General features: G+C 30.6%; 1 protein-coding gene across 1 annotated transcript in view; it reads left to right on the forward strand.

The window, feature by feature from the left end:
* The window catches only part of LOC145291926 (dnaJ homolog subfamily C member 11-like), a 171,484-nt gene that overhangs the window by 147,153 nt on the left and 961 nt on the right, over positions 1-23,370 (forward strand). The window contains exons 10-16 of the mRNA XM_080137829.1: positions 2,042-2,127; positions 2,668-2,784; positions 7,454-7,609; positions 15,083-15,152; positions 16,148-16,257; positions 18,336-18,429; positions 20,163-20,292. Of these exons, the coding sequence (XP_079993955.1) occupies positions 2,042-2,127; positions 2,668-2,784; positions 7,454-7,609; positions 15,083-15,152; positions 16,148-16,257; positions 18,336-18,429; positions 20,163-20,292 (763 nt within the window). The remainder of the gene's footprint in view (positions 1-2,041; positions 2,128-2,667; positions 2,785-7,453; positions 7,610-15,082; positions 15,153-16,147; positions 16,258-18,335; positions 18,430-20,162; positions 20,293-23,370) is intronic.

The raw sequence follows: 23,370 nt of genomic DNA on the forward strand, positions 1-23,370 counted from the left end.
ACCATCAATGTGAAGCAAGTATGTTCTACTGTGGATATATCCTAACAGCAATCTATGAACACATATACCATACACTGAATAAGGCTGGTGAAGTTAGAACAGTAGTGTTTGATGTATCCAAACCCTTTAACAAGATCTGGTACAAAGGTTTTCTGATGAAAATTAATTTGTAAAGTATTATTGGATGAATGTTTAATATAATCAACTCTTTCTTAGCCCCCCACCCCCAAAAAAAAGGTCCAGGTTGTTGTACATGTAAATAACATGACATTAATGTGGATATGTTCCAAGGTCCATCTTTCGATTTTTATTGTTCCTGATTTTCATAAACGACTTCTGATAATATTGTGTTGTAATGGGTATATTTGCTGGTAGCACCAAACTCTAGTCTCAACATGTAGGAAAATGTACACATAACATATCTAAGAAAAATGACATTTCAGTCTGTAGTCAAATAGGGACCTAAATATTTGGTAACATTTAATGCTACTCAGACAAATCTCCTTTCAACCATAGATTACCATGGCTAATAGCACTTTAGCTGAGAATCCATCATTCAAACTCTTCGGCTTAATATTCACAGGTAACATGAGTTGAAACAAATACATAAAAAACATTGCCAAGGCTGCTGCATGCAAAGTGGGCTCCCTTTATCATGCTAGAAAACTTCTATCATCTACCAAATGTATCTCTACAAAGCCATCATTCGTCCATGTATGGAGTATTGTTGTCACATTTGGGCTGGTGCATCAACTACTACCCTCTCCCTCTTAGACAGCATCAAAAAAAAAGTCTTATTGAGTAGGTCTCACACTACCTAGCAAGTTCCAGCCTCAGTTTTACCACTACAGTGCTGCATTTCTGTACTTGTTTTACAAGTACTTCTATGGAACTTGTTGCACTGATGCCTATTCAAAGTAAATACTCTTGATTAATCCGACAATTAACAAAATCCCACTCATTCACTGTAAAGGTATCCTGATTCCGTACAAAGCGTTTTACTCTAATAGCTTCTTTCCTGGAGCTGCTAGTCTTTAGAATTCCCTGCCTGTTCATCATTCCCCTGTTTGAGTGTACCAATATTTAGAAAGTAAAATGTAATGTGAACAATCATCTCGCTGTTCAGCTCTCCACTTGGGATGCCCCTGTAGGTATGACCTCTAATTTACAGTATCCCTTTATATCTCAGTTGCAAGTTGTATTGAGTGGATTAGTTAAAAAAAGAAAAGAGTAAAAAGTGGACTTCAAGTTTATTTTTGGTAACTTTGTAATTCTCACCCCCTCCCCTCCCTTATTTTTTTCTTTACTCATCACATTCCATGAGCAGTGTTTCTGACGAAAGGGAATAATGAATAATTAAATACCATTGCTTTTTTAACCCATTCTTGAATGGCTTTTGGTCTTGATAAGTGATGACCTAATAGTAACAAAATGTTTCTGTAGTACAATGGAATTTCAAACAAATGCATTTAAGGTAAAAACACTGTTACATATGTTGAAATTAGTATAAAATATGAAAAATGATCTCTTAGAACGGATAGATCTATTTTTTTTACAAAAAAATCAGATACTTGTTGTTGGATTTTCTATTTCCTCAATGATGGATTTCAAGGAAAGCAAAGAAGAGAAGCCAATTTGTCATATTGAATTGGTCGCACAACTCTTCCACATTAAAACATAAAACTCGATAATTTGATAAACTCTATTTTTAATTATTTTTCTACTGGATCATTTTTTTTTTATAATAGTCGTAATTTATACTCATTTCGATATGACACATACGTACATAACAGTGTTTTTACTTGAAATGCATTTGTTTGAAACTCCATTAAACTGCACATGTTTTATTTGATTTTTACTCTAATAGCTTCTTTCCTGGAACTGCTAGCCTTTGGAATTCCCTCAGTTGAATTAATGTCTCCATTAGCCGGCTTATCTTATAAGGTGCTTGATTTTCAAATGATTAAGAATTCTTTCTACATTTACGTAAATATTATGGGAAATATTTCCATTTTAATTTGATTATTTTTTTTTTTTTTAGGTTGGAATTCCAAATAGTTTTGTATCCTTAAGTTATACACATAAATTTCAAGATGATGACGACTCCAAATTACGAGGTGCTATACGGTGAGTACTTCCTGTTAACTGCTTTTTTTTTTTTTTTTTTTTTTTTTTAGTGTAGCTTCTGTAGTATAATGGAATTTCCAACAAATGTATTCCATGAAAACATTTTATGTACTTACATGTTATGTCGAAATTAGTATACATTATGAAAAATGATCCAGTAGAAGATGTGCTATATCTATTTTTTTATTTAAAAAAAAAAAAAAAAAAAAAAAAGCATAGATATTAGCAATTCAACATTTTTTTCATCTATTTTTTTTCGTTGAAAATAAGCAAGGGAAGATAAGTCAAACTAACAGATTGCAGTTACCTCCCCTAGATTTTAAAAATCATTTTCATAAATTGTTCAAATTTATACAAATTTCAACATTACATGTGGATAATATGTAATAGTGTTTTTACCTGAAATGCCTTTCTTTTTTTTTTCTTTTTTTTTAATTCTATTATACTGCATAAACACCTATTTGTCAATTATAAATCTAAATTATAATTTTGAAGTTAAATTTTAGTGTTGTATTAAAAAAAAAAATGTTTTTATTATAGTGTTGGTGTGTTCAGTACGATTCTAGAATGCGCAGTTGAAAAGAAAATTACGGAATACAGTACGTTGGGAGCAACCATGTTAGTCGGAATACCCACAGGTGTCACACTTCGGATAAAGTGAGTATAATAATTGGATCTAATTCAACACTATTTCTTCAGAATTGTTGTTGACAAGGTCCTGTGTTGTTTAATGTCAGTTTATTTTGTGGATTAAATAAAAGATTCAATGCTGAATTTTTAAAGGCCACCTGAAGAAGGCTAGAAAGTACTATTATGGCATGTGTTGTTCAGAATTGTTTTTTCTATTCCCTGCATCCTTTGTTCCAGCTCGTTTGACTCGTTGGTCTAGTGGTCTCCACCAATTTGCTGTTTTGATACCTCATTGTAACACAGCTTCTTATAACTGTAGTTTCTTTCCAATAACTGCAAGCTTGTGTAGCTCTCTTCCTGCTCATTATTTTCTCCCTACCTATATAGCCTTAGCCTTTTCATGACTAAGACCAGTAGTCATCTCCTATGTTTGCGATAATAATCTTTCATTCTTGTTAGCTCTTTACATCAAGTGGCTTCATGCTTTGTCATAAGCGATTTCCATAAAATAAAAAAAATAAAACAAAACAAATGGTGAGATATTCAGAAGACTTGGTGAGTTGTTCAGCTTTGTTCGTCTGTATTCTTCATAAAGGTAGACGGATTGATGGTTCTCATAAAGATGTTTGTACTCAAAATATATGTAGTTCTTTATTATATTGGGGTACTTGCTTTAGGCAGTGAGAAAAAAAGAGGGATTAGTGTCTGCAGGATGCAAAGAAAAGCTTTTAATGGTGATCAGTGTAATAATACTTAACTCGTTCTTCAAAACAAAACTATAGTAGGATGCTCTAAGATGAGATGAACATTTCATATATCATTCATTACTATTTTTTAGTTCGGCAATAACTGTGAACATGCATCTTCTGCATTTACTTTGCTGTCATCTCCCACATGTTGTGCCAGGCCAAAACTGTTCATAGATTCATCCATGCAATGCTGTAGCAGTATCAGAAATTTGGGGACATTCGCAGGCGAAGTCGCCATTTTGAATATACACCTATCTTTCTATCAGATTTTAATAATAGTAAAACGTAATTTAAACCCGTAAATTTTATTTCAATAAAACGAGCAAAGACCAAATTTTAATATCATAAAAGCTTTAATAGAGAAATAAACAATTTTATTTATTTTTCCGTCGATTTCTTCACTTAAGTGACACTTAACATTCGAACAATAACATTACTTGAATCTTACGATAATTATTTTAACGACAAAATAAAGAACTTACCTGGTTAATGAGTAAGATATGCTTTCTTTTAATCTTCCTGTATGAGAATTTATTCATATTTATGTATTATAATCCATGTATTTTTAAATGGAAGGATTTTTCCAACACACGGCGACGACGGCGTGTCTTTAAAGCAAGTTGTGACGACACCGGAAAGTGAAAAATTATCTCTTACTTATGTACGGAGGCCTATAAGTGTAAAAAAAAACCACTAATTCAGAAACCTTAATAATCTCGATATTGGATTATATTCCTTCAAATTTTCCACTTTTAAAGGTTTTCGGAGGCGCTGAAAACATAAATAAACATTTATATATACGGCAAACGAAACTAATAGTTTCCAAGATAAAAAATTTTACAAATGGTCACAAAGTGGGGGGTCACTTTTCTATAATGATGTGACGTCAAATGGGCACCCACTTTATGGCCACATTGCAATGAACAGATTGACGGTAGCAGTACGTTTTTGCCTGACTTAAGGGAGATAACTTGTCCGGTTTTTTTTATTTTTGTGCCTTGACGCTATCGTAGACAAAATCTGATAGTTTTCATTTTTTCATTAACACGGATTACTATATGACGCAGATGTTCAATGGTATTTTTCTTTTTTTAATATCTTAAAGAAATACCTGAATATTTTTTTTATTATACTATAAATCTGCATTATCCGAATTCGTCTTTGTTTTTTTATATATCGAAAAAAAGGAAACCAGAAATTAAATATAATTATATAAACTGATGGACTATTAATTACTGGAACATTCTAAACAAAACTTAAGCTTCCACGTAAAAAAAAAAAAACAAAAAAAAAACACGTGGTTATCGAAAAAAGAAGGATTTAAATTTTGGACTTTACCGGTAAATTACCAGATAAGTGATATTTTTTTGTTGTTTTAAATTTGAGTATTTTATTTATTCATGTTTTATCTTCAATTTGTGATATATAAAACGTTTCAAGCAAAATTAATTATTAAATTTCTCATAGACATTCCAAAATGGGGGGGTGAATTTATAAAACAACGTTTGTCTAAAATATTATATTTAGTTTATCGGAAAGAGCATAAAATTTTACATTCACCCTGAAAAAAACGTAACAATTGAACGAATAGGAAAATTTTGATAGATTTTTAAAGTTTAAAAATTGAAAAATATTCATCTCATAAAAATCAATTGATTTCACTACGTAACAAAATGGCTTCCCAGAACGCACGCACGCACTTTGTAAACAATGTTTTTTAAACAATGAAAAATAATATTTCTATTATTTTTTAAACAACTTAAATAGTTTATTTTGGAAGCATATTCTATAAAGAAAATAAATAACCCACTTTAGAAAGAGAAATTACGAGTTTTCTATATTTTAATCGCAGTTTTCTGTTAGGGGTGTCAAAAATTCCCCCAAATTTCTGATACTGCTAATGCTACAACAAAAAATTTGCATTTCAAGCCAAACAACACAACTTTAATTTATAAACAATGTTTATTATTTTGGATAAGTGACACTTGCCTCACCAAGGCTGAATAACAAACTTCCAGATCTAAGCTTAATTACAGAGTCCTTTGGCCAAGCGCCCCAGGGCAGCCACCCAGTCTGAAGAGATACACTGGATCAACTGCTTCGTAGCTCACCCGACAACCAACTGCCCACTTTTTAACGTTCAACTCCCACTCTTGCTCCTCCTTTCCTGGAGCCTCTTTATGCTTTACTGACTTTGGTTTTTTGTTGATGGTCATTGTTCAGCAGCCCAAATGAGACATTCACTGAAGATAACATCCAACTGGTCTCCAGACATTGTTTTTCTCACAAAGCCGATCCCAATTAAACTCTTTTCTTAAATGAGTCAGTTAGTTCTTCAAAGAGAATATCTAGTGAGTGGTTTGACTCTGGCAGAGATATTTTCAGTTCTCTTTGGCCCTTTTTCTTTGGCTAAACATTTAACAACTGTACTGTCTGGCATTCATATGCTGCACTGCACGTTTATATGAGGAAGTTTCGTTATTTATAATTTTCGGATTTGATTATTGTTGAAGAATGCAATGTGAACAGTAATCCTCATGACTTCAATAAACAGTTGGGTTCAGAATGATAGTGCTTGATTTTGACAAATGGCACTTAAGGAAGACCAATGACAAAGAGGCTAAAATGTAGTAACCACCACCACCACAAGGAAACTCATTTAATAATGGCAAATAATGATAATCATTACTATTGTATTTTCTATTATTATACTAAAACTGAATCAAGGATTTTTTTTCATATATTTCAATAGCACTTGCTAAAATACACTTTAATTCTTGGATTGAGATGTTTGAAAGAAATTCCATTTTAATTCTTCTAATTATCCACCTATCACATTTTTTTATATATTTCTTTTGGCATTTCAACATCTGGATGTTGAAACAACCACTGCTTAATATTTTTTAATGTCTATGAGAAAACTCTCTTTTTCTCTCTCTCTCTCTCTCTCTCTCTCTCTCTCTCTCTCTCTCTCTCTCTCTCTCTTCAGTATTCTTTCTTAATTGCTTTATTTTGCCATGTAATTTGCATGTCATGTCCATACGTACAACAAATGTGTATGTCAATTAGACAGCAAATTTCTCCCATCATTTAATGTAACTCTGGAGACTAGTTTTGTAGAATACCCCAGGTTGGTTCTCCAACCATGATGTGACTTCAGAAATCAAGGCTGGGAAAAGCAACCTGAGAATCCTTATACATATGCAAATGGGCATGAATGATATTTTCCACAGCCTACGTACTAATCTTGATTTCATCGGTACTTTGGCGAATAGTCACACATCGATTTTCCAAAATGGTAGCTTCAACTGTGCTGACATATGCCTCATCATTAGCAGAAAAGGTAGGGTGGGGATGGATAGGCATGTCTGGGAGCTGTTTCCACAGATTTTCGTCTGAACTCATGCCAGCATTTTACAAAATCATATGATGGGGCATCTTCTCTGGCATGCATCCTTTCAAATACAAAAACCAGATCACTGCGTGATACTTATCAGTCTCCATTTCACATCTAACTCAATTTAAACACATGTAAATTAAAAATCACAATTAGTTCACAGCTGTAATTTGCCACATAACCTATAGAGATCTAAATCATTGCACGTGCAAAATTTCAGCTAGATCAGATAACTGGAAATGGGTGAGGCATATTACTTATTGAACTCTCCTTGTAATTAGGCGAGAAAACTGTTTTAAAAGATGTTACAATTGATGAATTTTTTTTATGAAATCAAAATGGAAGAAATAGTAGCAGTGGTAATGATCCAACAGTCATAAGTATGTCTTGTATATTATAAAAAGTAATGGAGATAATAGAAATAGGTTTAGAATTTAAAAAACAAAAAAACGTAAGACAATTAAAATACTTTATATAATAATTCTGTTTGCAACTCGTATCTTAAAAATTGTTAAAATGTTCACTGTACTCTTTTTTTTTTTGTGTGTAGGTTAAGTCGAGGCAGACAAACCTTCCTGTTTCCCATTCATCTTTCTGATCATTTATCGCCAAGTGCCATGTTTTATGGAACCGCTGTCCCGTTTATGCTGTATCATGCGATGAGAATTCTTGTCATTAAACCATACTTACAAGATCAGAAAAAGAAGTAAGTATCGCTTTAAGCTTAACTTTTATTTCAACTATTTTGTGATGAGGCATTTGGCTAAATGAGGGTTTAATGGACCCCTAATATAGGAAGATGATTTTAAACAATTTCTTTTTTTTTTTTTTTAAAGAAATTATAGTTTAATAAAAATTTCTGGTTATAGTCAGCTAACGTATTCCTAACTTCCAACATAGTGCTACGAGAAGCAGTGGCAAGACAAATCAGTATTTTTATTGTGAAGCGATTTATTGAAATAAAATAGAAGAAAAGGACATTATTTAAAAGTATACAATAAAAATTAACTCAATTGTTTATTATTTGTGCTTTTGATAACAAAATTTAAAAAAATAAGTTTTTATTGGTCTCCCCCCCCCTCAACAAAAGGACGGTAATCCTGTAAATTCACCCTTGTTCGTTCATCTGTCTGCACTTTTCTCAATAACTGAACTTAGTCATTTCTTTTTTTGCATGGCGCAGAACTCAAATTTACATGTGTTAAGGCCTAAAATTGTACACTGTTTGTTCATTTTCACCAGGATTTGACGTCCCCTGGGGACTTTTGGGGCTAAATGGGAGGTGGGGGCTAAACTTGGTTATTTTTTTTTTTATGCCTCGTTCACTGTGCACTCATGGGGGACCATGCATGCTTCACTTGTAGTTGAAAATTTATTAGAAATATATTGATGAAATTATAAAAATAAGTTTTTTTATTTTAAAAATAAGCATTTTGTTAATTTTAAAATTAAAGTTTTTTTTTTTATTTTTTAATTTTAAAAATAAGTTTTTTTATTTGAATTTATATAATAAATCTATGCTTATGAAAGTATAAAAACAAAATTATTGAAATCAAAATAACAAAATTTCAAACATTATAAAAGAAAACGTATCTGAACATAAATAAAAGTGAAAGAACTGATTTGTCTTGTCACCACTTCTAGTAACTAGCAATACACATGAAAAAATTGAAATAGCTTAAAATATTTCAATATTGGTATACATAGAAAAAGCTTGATGAGCTAAGTAAGAATCTTTTTAAAAATCTGATTAAAATTAAGGAAGTTATGACTATTTTTGTGCTTCACACGTTTAGATATTTTCCCTTCTTTAAAACCATATACGTTTCATCACATTTTTTTACACTACTTTTCCAGTAAAAATGTCATATCTTTGTTAAAACACAAGATTAAGTAATGAAATTTACCATATAAGTGTATTTTTGTACAAGGAATCAGAACATGCAACTGAAAATCTCTAAAAGTTCATGGTTTCCAAATAATCTGCAGTGAATGCACATAAATATGCTGCAATTCCTTAAAATGCCATGTATCCAGAAACAAAAGAAGTTGGAGAACTCAAAGTTGAATTGTAATGTGCTTTATGTACAAAAAAACTTGAATTTAAACATGGGACCATTTAAAAATGAATATACAGGGTCATGCAGCTAAATTGGGACTAACATAACTTTTTGTAAATTCGCTATTTTCAAAGGCAAATAATGATAAAACGTAATTTTAACTTATATTTATTTCTTCTTTATTGTCTACAGAACAAAATCATTCGATGTGAGCACCCTTTGCGTCAATAATTTGGGAGATTCTCGAGCGAAACTGTGAACAACTCCTATTTACATCCTCGGGGTCAAGATTACGAAATGCCCGACGAATGGCGGCCTTCAGAGAGTTGACACTTGGATGTGAAGTTACGTTAGACTCTCCCTCAATGACGCCAAACAGCCAATAGTCACAAACATTCAGATCTGGGGAGCTGCTGGGCCAAATATCCTTCGGGACCATCAAAGGAAGATTCTCCTTCAGGAAATCCTGAACTTTCTTTGCTCCATGAGCGGGCGCAGAGTCTTGAACGAGCATCACTTTGAAGGGGTCGTAGTTCCTAAGTATCCAGGGCATCAAAACATCTTTCAGAATTTTCAAGTACTCCGCTGTGTTGATTTTAAGGCCCGCTTCGATGAAATGAGGAGGCATCACCTTACCATCACTTGCGATGGCTGCAAAAACCATCACAGAGGCGGGATTTTTGCTCTGCATCACAGGAGGACCTTCTGAAGGATCGTAGGCAATTACCCGAGTGTTCTGGCGATTTGCAACCTCATCAACAAAGAACTTTTTCTCGTCAACAAAAACGCGGACATGTCCTCCTTTGTGTTTCAGATAGTTCAGAAGCTTTGGGCATCTTTCAGCTCTTAGGGCTTTTGCGTGGGTAGTTAAAAGGTTACGGACTCTCCTTACGTATGACTTCATACCAAGGTCTTCCTTGACTGCCCTGCTGATGGTGCTACGACTCACTCTGCGCTTTTGTGCCAGTTTTGACATCGACTGACTTGGGTCTACCTTCAACGTCCTTTTCAGCCCAGCAAGGAATGTTTTGGTTCTCTTTCGATCACTGCGGGGACTGTGTCGACTTCTCTGAACCTTACCCTCGGCATCAAAAGCAGCAACAACTCGATAAACAGTCGATTTCACATAGCCTGTGCTCTTAATAATGTCCGAAACAGAGTTCCCGGCGCGTCTCATTTCACATATCGTTGTTCTTCGTGCTAATTCCGCCATATTTGAGCGAAGTATGCCAGATCTTGATCTGAAATATTAAAGCAAAGGGTTTTATAGATTGTCTGCAAAAAAGATTTAGTCATAGGTTAGAAATTACGGAAGATATGTGCTGTTAAATTTAGTCCCAATTTATCTGCACGACCCTGTATTGCAATATTTCTTTGATATTATTGTAGATGAACACCTTCTGTTTGACCCCACCCAACCTCTTCTGACTCCCCCCCCCTCCAAAATGTAATTCTACCATTTTAGACAATTATGTATGAAATACCATGAAAAAATTTAATGAAAGATAAATTATTTTAGAATTTAATGTAAAATAATTCCCCATTTCAGGTCACTCTAGCGTTTTAGGGCAGTTAACTGGGGGGTTTTTTCTATGGGAGATAAATCCTGTATGCTTTTTGTTTTGTTTTTTTTAAGACGATTATGTGTGGTTTTAAGAGGGTTTCTATGCGATGAGAATATGGGGAGGGTTGCCATTCGGACTTTGAATTAGTTGTAGGGCTAAGGAAAATTATGTGTGAACATACTGAAGACTTGACAGAAACAATATTAGAGGAGGAGATGGTTAGTTTCACAAAAATTTAATGTAAAATAATTCATCATTTCCAGGCCATTCTATCATTTTAGGACATTTAATTTTTATGGGAGATAAATCATGTGCATTTTTCTTTAAGGAATGATCTATTTTTTGTTTGTTTGTTTTAGATGTTTGTATGTGGCGTACAGAGGTATTTTGTTGGGGGGTGAGGGCATGCCACTCGAACTTATCGTGTTATTCTTAGGGTTAAAGAGTGTTTTAGGAGGAGACCTGCCACTCATAACTGGGGTTAGAGGTGAGGTTAAGAGAGTTTTTTTTCAAAAAGAGCATTCATCACTCATATTTACTGTTAGTGGTTCATAATTATTGGCTTTTGAAAATGTTATGCATTAAATTTGGAATATCACATTACTATTAAATATGTAAACTTATGTCAAAAAAAAACACACACACACATATATATATATATACACACACACATATATATGCATATACACACACATATATATATATGCATATATACACACACACACACACATATATATGTATATACACCCACATGCATACACACACACACATATGCATATACACACACATACATATATATGCATATACACACACACATATATATGCATATACACACACACACACATATATGCATATACACACACACATATATATGCATATACACATACACACACACACACACATATATATGCATATACACACACATATATATGCATACACACACACACACACATATGCATATACACACATACACGTGTATGTATATATATATTTATATATATATATATATATATATATATTTTAACAAATGTTATGCAACGCAAGATAAGTTACTTTTCTACCTAACTGAATAAGTTTTTTACTGTTTTTATTTAATGTATAGTATTTATTTGGTTCGAAAAGTAGGTAATATTCAGCGCTACCCGAAAAGAAAATATGGCCGCAATTTCTATTTACATTTTTCAAGTCTGGATAATCACTTCAAAATAAGAAATAAAGCAAAATGGTGAATGAAATCCACCCAATAAATGTCACGGTAACATTTATTGGGTGGGTTTCATTCACCATTTTGTTTCATTTCTTATTTTGAAATCTTTGTTTAGACTTCAAAAATGTAAAGAGACATTGCGGCCATTTTTCTTGTTCTCTGGTAGCGCTCGCTCAACACTACTTGTTTTTCGAACCGAATAAACATTTTACATTAAAAAAGAAAAAACGAACAAAAATTAAAAAGTATCCAGTTAGGTAGAAAAATAACTTATCTGGCTGATAACATTTGTTTTTGACAACTTTTTCGTACCTCTGTGGATTGGAATATGAACCATTACTTCATTTTTGTTTTGTTGTCTTAACTGCAAAATGACGTTTCCATTTCAAATAAATATCTTACAGAAAGTTTTATATATATATATTAAGTAATGTGATTGATAATTTAAAATTTGAAAATCAAATTATAATTAAATTAAAAATCCGTTTCATAAGAAGGAACAACAACAACAAAATCAATTATCTGTACGATCGTTTCGGAAAACAATGCTTTTTATTGTGGTAGACATCAAGTTACGTACAATAATTACATATAGTTTTTTAATAAGCAAGGTCTCCTCGTCAGCAAATAAAAAAATATAAAAGGTAAATTAAAAATTAAAAGGTAAATTTCTCTCTATATTTTTTTTTATATATATACCTGTATACCTATGTGTATATATATGTGTGTCTATTTTTTCATATATATGCATATATATATTTGAAATGTGGTACTTAAAGCAAACTTATAATTTAAATTTAAATCTATATTTCACTCTATTTCTTTTCTATCTCTAACCCATATTAATTTTCTTATAAATTTTAAATCCAGACCTTTTATTTCAATTTTTTCAGATACATCTGCCTTACTTTTAATGCTAGGTTTATTTATGGTGTCTTTTAAATTTAATAAAAACCCTTCAAAATTTGCTGATGAGGAGACCTTGCTTATTAAAAAACTATATGTAATTATTGTACGTAACTTGATGTCTACCACAATAAAAAGCATTGTTTTCCGAAACGATCGTACAGATAATTGATTTTGTTGTTGTTGTTCCTTCTTATGAAACGGATTTTTAATTTAATTATAATTTGATTTTCAAATTTTAAATTATCAATCACATTACTTAATATTGAATTAGCTCTAGGATATTTACCTATCGAGCTTATTATATATCTAAATTACAACGAGCACTTTCTCTTTCCTGTATTTTAATTAAACTAGTAATTTCACTGTTACATTGAAATACACCAGCTCTTTAGACTATTGTTCTAATCTCCTTTATATATATATATATATATATATATATATGTTTGTGTGTATTCGACAGGTAAATAAGTCCGCAAATGTTATATTTAGTTTTAATTTAATAAGAAGCTGTGTTACGAAATTTCGAAAAAAAATTCCAGGTACTTGTGCACTTATTGAACCATGCTGAAATAATAACGCTATTATTTCGAAAGCCATTCTTAACATTTTTATAACTATTCTGTACTTTCAGTTAACAAATTAATAAAATAAAAATATCGTAAAACTTTAATTTAACTTGAAAATACTATTTAAAAATAACACAGTTCAATAAATGCACAAGCATCAAATTCCATAAATTTGTTGATTTTTATTTTCGAGGTTTAGGCTGTTTATACTATGCTGGTTGTAAAAAATACCTTTCGCTTTATAAGTAGAAAAAAAAAATAACAAAATAAAAAGCTTCCTAATTGTAGTTTGATGTGTTTTCTAACTGCTTTTAAAATTTCAAGAATATTGATCTGAGGATCTGTATTATCATACACATAGATTCAAAAAAGTTGTCAAGAAAACAAATATATAACTGTTATTATACATTCTGAAAACCGAATAGTTCTAAACTAATGTTATTCTGATAACAAAATAGCTCTAATTAAACATATAAGAACATTTATATTCATATTTTCATGTTTTTCTTAATTCGTTCTTGAATAAAAATTAAAGAACACGTGTTGTTTACGTTTACACTGTGCTATCGCTAATACCTCAGCTGCTACTAATACTACATTTGTCCAAACTCGAAAAATAGAAACTTTTTTGGGGGGGTAGGTCCTTTTAAATTATTATCAATTACTGCAGTCCTACTCAACATAGAATAATACTTTTAATTGATAAAGATAGTAAAAAGATTGATTTACTTACTAGTGGGTGTTTGAAGAAATTTTTTTTCAAAATGTTTGATACTCGTCATATTAAAGTTTTATTTTTAACACAACAAAAAAAGAAATGGTCAAAAATATTTTGGACACTTGACAGTATTAAGATTAACACCTCTTCTGATTGGTTCCCAAATTTCATAACGAAATTATTCATACAATCACGGTACAGGCCTTTAGAAATCCGAGAGGGTCATTACAAAACCTTACCGAAAACGCCATTTTATGACGTTCACATTTTTATCAATTTATTTGCTTAAAACTCTTAATAAATATGAATGTACATTATATATTTTAATTCATTTGAAAGTATATTCATTTACGAATAAAACGGTAGTAATTTGAAGACTTGAAGTGCTTTAGTTTACCTTGAAATCTGTGATTATCCAAAGCGTTTTTTCTATCCGTGTGTATTATTACAGTAACGCTACACTGGAAGTTAGGGCATAGATTAACCAACTGTACTCAAATATTTTGATCAATAGAACACAAGATATCAAATTTTCTAAATATCAACAAAATTATAATTCAGTAGCTAATTGTGCTTCCAGAATAAATTTGGTATTATCATTGTTTATGTTTTGCAAAGATTTGTGTAGCCACATTAAAAGATTATAGATGTGATAAAATAAAATTTTGGTTTGGAATATAACGTCAATGAAGAGCATGTTTTTGTTCTCATTATTGTCAAGTAAAATCCAGTCATTTTTTTTTTTTAATATTTTCTTCAGAAATAATATCAATAATAAATTTTTAAAATCATTTAAAACGTTTTGTTTGTTTGGAATTTTTTTTTTTTTTTTTTTTGCTCATTCACATAACAATTTTTTATTTTCGGACGGCATTTTTGAAAGCGACTTCAACAAAAAAATTGGAAATATAACTATATTGTGAAGTTCTTTTATCTAAGAAGTCTTCAAACCACCAATGTCTCCACTCAGGCAGTAAATACCACTTATATACTTCAGGTTACAGTGCTTTATAAGTAGTTTGTATTTCAGGTTTACATAGGATGTGAAAAATGAAAAGAAATTGTCTTTCCTATGTATAAATTTATTGAACACTAATGTATTTTAATAATTACTGATTGTTTAAATTACATATATTATTTTTTTTTCTTTTTAGAGATATTGAGAAGAAACAAGAAGAACACAGTGATATGTTGTTTAAGAAGAAAATGGAAGCAGAAGCAGCCGTAAGGAATTTTCAGTTGTATTCAAAAGTTTCTGTAAGAAAATTAAGCAAATTTGATACAAGAATCGGATTTTAGTTTTGTACTTTTTTTTTTTTTTTTTTTTTTTAATTCTTTTTTGAAGTTAGTGATTTGATCTAATGGATATCATTGCTGACTATGGAATTGGCAATGCCGAGTTCAAGTCTTGTCAGATCTATTGTGGTCATTTATTCACTGATACTTCTGGAAAAAGATGAACCATAATCTACTCTTGACTATAGGTAAAAAAAAATAGCAAGTTCTGTTCTATTAATGGTGTATAATAAATCGTGTACATTGTTAGTTGCTATTAAATACAGAAAGTAAGAAACGGTGAGATTATAGGTTGGAAAAAAAATCCTGTTTTCTGAGTCTGTTTTTAAAAAAAAAAAAGAATGACTTAAATTCTCCCTCTGAACTCTACAAAAATTATTAGATTCGCTGCAGATTTTCATTGGATAATCAAAGAAATTATTATCCAATGAAAATGCTGCATTTCTTACTCCTGGAAAATTCAAAATGGCATGTAGAATTGTTATGTAATTATTCATATATTTTACTTTATTCACATTTTATAACAATATTTTTACAAATTAAATTCAAACATTTATGTGTAATTACTTATTCAAAATTTTATTTTTTCATTTGTGACTGCTCTGGATTCGAAGGTCATTTTGCAGATTTCAAATATTCATATGGATATCAATTTTATTGTGATTGAGTGAAATTTGAAAATGATTTATATATTACTCACCTGGCTATACCATCTTAAACTTTCTATATGAAAATTTTACTTTATTTAACAAAAAAAAAAAAATTAATTTAAAAATGCTGAGGAAAAATTTGACAGATTATAAGGAAGCAATTCTGATGAAAATAACTGTCAAGAAATATTGTTAAATATTTCATATCAGTACGTCTTATTTAATCTAACTTTTTTTATTCTTTGTTTTTTTTTTTAATTTTTTAATTTTTAGGTTCACTTGATGCAAGAAACTGTTCAAAGAATTATCGAAGAGGAAACTGAAAAGAATGGATTAATTGTAGTAAAAGCTTTATATGGAAAACTTGATGATAAATCAGAAAAGTAAATATTTTTCTTATTTTTATGAGTGTATAATTAGCCTAATGAATATTTTAATAATAGTAAATATTTCCATGTACACAATAGCATCAACCAAAAAGTAGCTTAATACTTAATATATTGTATACTGTCACAAATTGTTCTTTTTCTGCACTGACTAATAATAAACTTCGTCAGAATTTATGTGTGTTATCGGGGTCCAATATCAAAGTGGGAAGAGGCAGATTAAAATGGAGTAAGACGTGTATGATCTTCATGAAGCTTTAGTTTCAAACTTCCTGAGTGTGTAGACATAATATTCTAAAGTTAAAGAAAATAAGAAATATCATCTCAAGTTAGTCTTTATATCTTTAGTTTACATAAATGATTAGACACTAAAAATTTTATTTCTTCAAGCAAATATTGAAATAATTTTATGAATAGCAAATAAATTGGAAATCTGAAATATGTGTAATTTTACAAATCATGTTAAAAAAACTTTTCAGCTGACACTTATTTTGGATAAAGTAAATTAGCAACTTGCGTTCAATTAATCATATACAATTGGTGGATTGTTTTTCAGCGTTAACATAAAAGGGTTGATTTGTCACAAACTAAGCAAAATTTTAATTTTTATCTTCTACGCTTTTACTAAGGATGTTGGAAACCTTCATGTGATTCCTTCTAGAAGTGCCTGATTCTAGAAAGGAACTTGGAAACTAATGTCAATACTTGAATTTAATCAATGGAAGTAGATTATTCTTGGTTATTATTGCATGGACCCATAATGCAATGGATAATGGCATTGATTAACAATCAGTTCTAAGTGATAATACTTAGGTAAGACGATTGAGGTAGCAAAGAAAGTCAAGGAAAGCTTGAAAAGAGGGGATAAGGATGGATTTTAGAATACCTGACCAGAGATAGGTTAGTTTGAAAATTCATTTCTAAAAGCCATCAAACATGTCAGAAAAATAGACATTAAACCAAATATGATAAATCATGCCAGTCAAAAAAATTGTCTTGCTGATATAATTTTCTTGTGTAAAAAAAAAAAAAAAATTATTATCTGTTATAATTATCATGTATGATTTTTATTCTGGATTATGAATATATTATTAACAGTGTTGTAAATGTATAGAAAATGTCCATCCCTTTCGAACTTTGCTTTTATGCAAATCTTTAGAAATTAACCTATTTTCTAAGTAAAAATGTAGAAAATAACCTGATCATCCATACTGTATTAAAAAAACACATTTGGTTTCAGATTAATAATTTGTTACCAATGTCATTCATGAAGAAGATGAACTTCATTGGTATAACTAGTGGTGTTCTCAGGATAGTTGAAGATTTGGAAATCCCTGTTAGGTGGAAGAGAGGCTGACCTAAGTTGCCTTGGAAAAACATGCTGCAGTGAAATCGCATAGTGTAAAAGTTCTCTCCAGTTGATTTTTATGATAAAGTTTTGTGTAGATCTACTTGGATGAGAACCAATAGAGTTTCTTGGAGATGTGAAGTGAAGTCTGTCATGCATGCAGCTAGCAAGCTACTGGGACTCAGATCTTCTAACGGCTACCTAATATATTTCTGTAATGAACAAATTTAATATATACATGATTTAAACGTATTATATTAGTGTTAAGATAGTATTGCTATCACAAGGAATATGAAAAGGAGGAATGATTCAATATAAAAGTGGGGTTTGCTTCTATGGGTGGCCTCTACAAATTGTTTTTTGTTTTGTATTGTTTCTTTTTTGTTTTTTGCTTGCATTCTATTATGAATGTTATATATATATATATATATATATATTCGTGTGTGTATGATGCAAGCCAAAAATTCCAATTTTTTATAGCCATCCACATATGTATGTTTTTGTTTTGTTTGTTTGTTTGTTTGTTTTTTTTCATGTATAAATGACTGCTAAAAGCTGTTATATATATATATATAATATATATATTAGAAGAAAAAAAAGATTTTTTAAATATTTTGTATTCCTATATGTCAAGAAAGAAGAAATAGAGTAAAGATATAAAAATGTATCTTTCATGTTAATTATATAATATGCACTGAATTATGATTACAATTTATTTTTCTTGCAGTGGGTTTGTGGAGGGCAAATATATTGATGTTGCTGTCCCGCTTCAGTGCCTTGTTAAAAATTCATCACTGTTGATACCAGAAAAGAACAGTAAAGTAAGAATTTGTTATTATAGTTTTCAACAAATTCAAATATTTTATCTTATTAAATATTAGATTTTGTACTTTGAAAATTAATTGTTTCTAAACTTATAATTGACTTGCTTCAAAACATTTATTTGTAATAACTTTAATTGCTCTACATTTTTTTTTTATTAAAATTGTAAACTGACTATGTGGACACAATATTTTAAATTATTTAATTTACAGAAAATATTTTTTTTTACCACCACCATCACTCCGTTGGAATGTCTTTACTAAGAGAATAATAGTAGAAAGTGGATCTTGGGTTTACTTTCCGCAGCCTCTCACTTATTTTGTTCTTTAGTCCTCATATTTTATGAGCAATGTTTCTGAGAAAGAGGGAAAAATTGCTGTTTTCTGGGTCAGAATCTATTCCATCTCACACTTGTAATTGGCAAATTTTGGACCTTGAAGTGTTTTTTTTTTTTTAGCTCCTTACATCAAGTGGCTTCATACTTTGTTTAGAGCAATTTCTATTAAAAAAATTTTTTTAATATGTCAAGAATGTAATTTGCTAAATGGGGGGTGGGGGGTGTCAGTTTTCAAAGGGTAAGAAAATTAAGCACTATCTAGAGACATCCTCCAACCAGAGAAAGCAAGTTACTCTTGGTTGACTCCGATCAGGACATCATCCAGAGCTCAAATATTTGTTTTTCAAAATCACTCGGGCAACTAATCTACTTTGCAGGAAATGTAGACTGATGAGACGGATGAACAGACTGTCCAAGATTTTACTCCTCGCTCTCATTTCTCGTGATCTAACATCTGATCCAAGAGAGATGGAAAAGTCTACCTGACTTCCACGACATCTGTCACCTGGTTGAGTTCTGCATCCAACCAAAATCACTGTGATTGCCTGCCTAACACAGAAATAAAACAAAAAAAAAAAAGCAACAGTATCAATTATTTAGACAGGTCAAATGCTAGAAATTGCCTTTCCCCAAATCAATAGCTACCAGCAGTTAGGTTTGATAGGCTGATGTGCATAAAAAGTAAAATCTTGCAAAAGAAAAAAAAAATTTATTTACTTGTCCCAGCATAAAGATGCCATATTCCAAAAATTATGTAACTTGATCAAATTTTTTTTTTTTTTTTTAATTAAAAAAATCAAATTTTACAATTTTTAGCAATTAAAAATTTTTAATTATCTTGAATATAAATAACATCTCTGTAAGTTGAATTGTCGCCCTTGAATTTTGGGAAAATTTAAAACAATATGACCCCCCGCCTGACCTCCTCCTCACTTCCTCATAAAAATTGATTTTCTTAATTAATTAAAAAATTAAAAAAAACTATTTAATCTATTTATGTAATTTTGGGAATATGGCATCTTTATATATTGACAAGTATATATACATTATAAAGTTTGTTTGTTTTTGTTTTTGTTTTTTTTAGTAAGCGCCTAAAATATTATTCTAATTAGAAAATTAATAAACAACATTTTGTTATTCATGTTTTAACAAGTAATATCATTTGATTTGTGGGGAAAAAATTTAATTGTTTAGTAAATTTAGTTTTCAAAATTTTTAGTCCCAATAAATATGAAAGTAACAATAAAATATAGTTTATTTTCTAACTTTGTGTCTGAGTGTGTTCTAATAACTATTGCTTTACCTTTTTTATTATTGGTTGGCTCTTTCAACAAGGGAGACAACTGACATTTTCCGTTAAAGTATTGTTTTATTTATTTATTTTTTTTTTTTCAGACTGGACTTTTAGGATTTTATGATCCTTGTTTGGGAGAAGAAAAAAGTTTAAGCATACGTTATAAATTCCGAGGTAAACTGCATCATGTGATTTTAGGAGATTTTGAACCTGTCAAAATTCCAATGAAAAGTGAGTTCTTGTTTTCTGCTGAGTCTTTATATTTTGCAATGTTTTATGCTGCTGTAATACTAAAATATTAGGAATTAAAAATAATAAGAGAGGAAATAAATTGATCAGAAGAACAAAAATTAAAAGAAGTGTTTAGTAGGAGGACAAATTGGTCACCAAGGAACGCAACTGATTTGTTAACCATCAGCATAGACAGCTACATATCCTCCAAGAAATTCCAAGAAAAACCAAGCAATCGGCCATGGTACACCCCTGAATATGCTGCCATCGTTGCACATAGAAACCACTATTTCAATTGTTTTAAATGTAATAAATGTTTTGAAACTAAAGTCACTTTTAGAACTGCCAGCAATCACTGGAAAAGCATAAAAAACACAAGAGGATCATATGCTCAGTTCATCAAGTTCCAAGTAGTAGAAGCTTGGCTCATCAACAATTTTGTCAGCATCTGACAAAGCCAAATTCTTTGCCAAAAACTTTGCAGCAAACTTAACCCTACACAACCAGGGCCACCTACCTCTCAAAATTTCTTGTAAGACTGAAAATAATCTGAATGACATCCACAAATCTGTTTGTGATGTTGCTACACTCATCAAGAACCATAATGCCAGCAAAGCAATTGGTCTTGCCTATATTCCAGTTATAATATTCAAAAGGATGCTATCAGAAGTAGTACTCATTCTTGCAAATCTGTCCAATCGATGCTTAAAAAAGAAATACTTCCCAACACTTTGGAAAACCTCATTATTTGTCCAGTATTTAAAAATCATGTTGCTAGGTCTTCTGCGTCTCAGTACAGACCAATTAGTCTTCTGTGTGTCATGAGTAAATTGCTTGAATCTGTGCTAAATAAAATTGTCTACCACCTCAGCAAAAATAATCTACTCAGTGACAAGCAATATGGTTTCCATCCTGTGAGATCTGCAGCTGATGTACTGAATGTAATTTCACACAGGATCAGTGAACCTATTGACGGGGATTTCCTCTCGAGCAATTGTTAATCCAGGTGTAGCAGGGACTAAAATAAAGGATCCAATATTAATGGCGATATATTTAGAGTTAGTTTACGGACAGTTTTAGAAGTGGGAGTGAATTTTGCAACAGTTTACGACAGGTAGGGACAGTTTTGAGTTTGTAGCAGTTGAGGACAGTTTCCATTTGGGACAGCTGAACGCAGATTGTGGTTCGAAGCAGATCGAAATGAACTGACATCAGCTGAGGAAAACGGCTTCAACAGAAGACATACATGTGAACTTTAGTGCTTAGAAGTTTGTTTCCTGCAATGGTGTCACACACACACCCAAAGCCCAACCGATACAGAATGTGTCTGAGTTTGTGTCTTCTTTTACGTTGTTTATTTATTTTTTATATATACTTGTAAACTACTGACCGCCCCTTCCCCTCGGCAGTCACCAATCTGAAAGAGGATGATACTGTGAGAAGATAAAAGAGAAGACCACCACAGTGTTAGGGTCAATGAGCGAAGCATGTGGTTCCACACTTTTCTGTACAGTGGCATTATCAATTTAATTAGTGGAAAACAAACCAATTATGCAATGATAATCTAGATATGGTATTAATTATCCTAATTAGTAATAATTTATAATTAACTGAACAAGTCACTCATTTTTATCTCTGAGCTTTCCATGTATGTCTCTCATCTCTTGAAACTATTGGTAGATTCAATCACAATTAGCAATACACATGAAAAAATTGAAATGCCTTAAAATATTGCAATAATTGCATACAAAGAAAGAGCTTGATAAACTAAGAATCTTTTTAATTTTTTTAAATCCGATTAAAATTAAGGAAATTATGACCATTTTTGTACTTTGCACGTTTGGATATTTTTCCCTCTTTAAGACCATATTTGTTTTGTCACATTTTTTACACTACTTTTTCAGTAAAAATGTTATATCTTTGTTAAAACACAAGATTAAGCAATGAAATTTGCCGTATAAACGTATTTTTGTGCAAGGAATGAGAATATGCTGCTGAAAATCTCCGGTAATTAATGGTTTCCAAATAATCTGCAGTAAATGCACATAGGAATGCTGCAATTCCTTAAAAATGCCATGTATCTATTAAAAGAAAAGAAGTTAAAGAACTCAAAGTTGAATTGTAATGCATTATGTGTACAACAAACTGAAATCTAAATCTAGGACTATTTAAAACTGAATATATTGCAATATTTCTTTGTAAATTGTAGATTAATACATTCCATTACCCTCTCCCATCTACCCACCTTTCCAAAATATGTAATTCTACCTTTGTAGACAATTATGTGTGAACACTTTGAAAAACTTTTATGAAAGATAACAAAAATTATTTAAGAATTTAATGTAAAATGATTTCTCATTTTGAGCCATTCCAGTGTTTTAGGGCACTTCACCCATTTTTTTTTTTTTTTTTTCTATGGGAGATAAATCCTGGGTGCTTTTTTTTTTTTTTCTATAAACTAAAAATGATCATCCCATAAGAAAACCAAAATAACTTATAGGGAATTAATTAAAATGAATGTTTAAAAGAATATGCAAATTAGCTAGATCTTTTGCTTGTGAATGCAATTCCATGATCCATAGTCGTATTTTCTTTTTGAATAAATAGAAAAAATGGTTTTTAATATGAATATCATACACACACAAAATATATATATATATATATATATATATATATATATATATATATATATATATAGTAATGATTTAAAAATATAAATAATATAATATAATAATATAATATAAAATAATAATATAATATAATATAATATAATATATATATATATATATATATATATATATATATATATATATATAGGTGTATGGATATATTTTTTTCCAATGTATTTCCTTATACTGATCAGTTTTACCAAAATAATATTATTTTTATAGAATCACTCCCATCTCCAAACCGTTTTTTCTAATATATTTTATTTCTTTAAAAGCGAATATGTTGTTTTAACCCATCACTCCAGACTTAGTGTTGGAGTTAATGGAAGTCATGAACCCCTGATGTCATATGACATAACCAAACGACCTATTTGCTACAGTTTACAACAAAAAATTAAAAAAACTTGAT

This window comes from Euprymna scolopes, chromosome 2 (genome assembly GCF_053919585.1).
Source record: "Euprymna scolopes isolate OS-2025 chromosome 2, ASM5391958v1, whole genome shotgun sequence".
NCBI lineage: Eukaryota > Metazoa > Mollusca > Cephalopoda > Sepiida > Sepiolidae > Euprymna > Euprymna scolopes.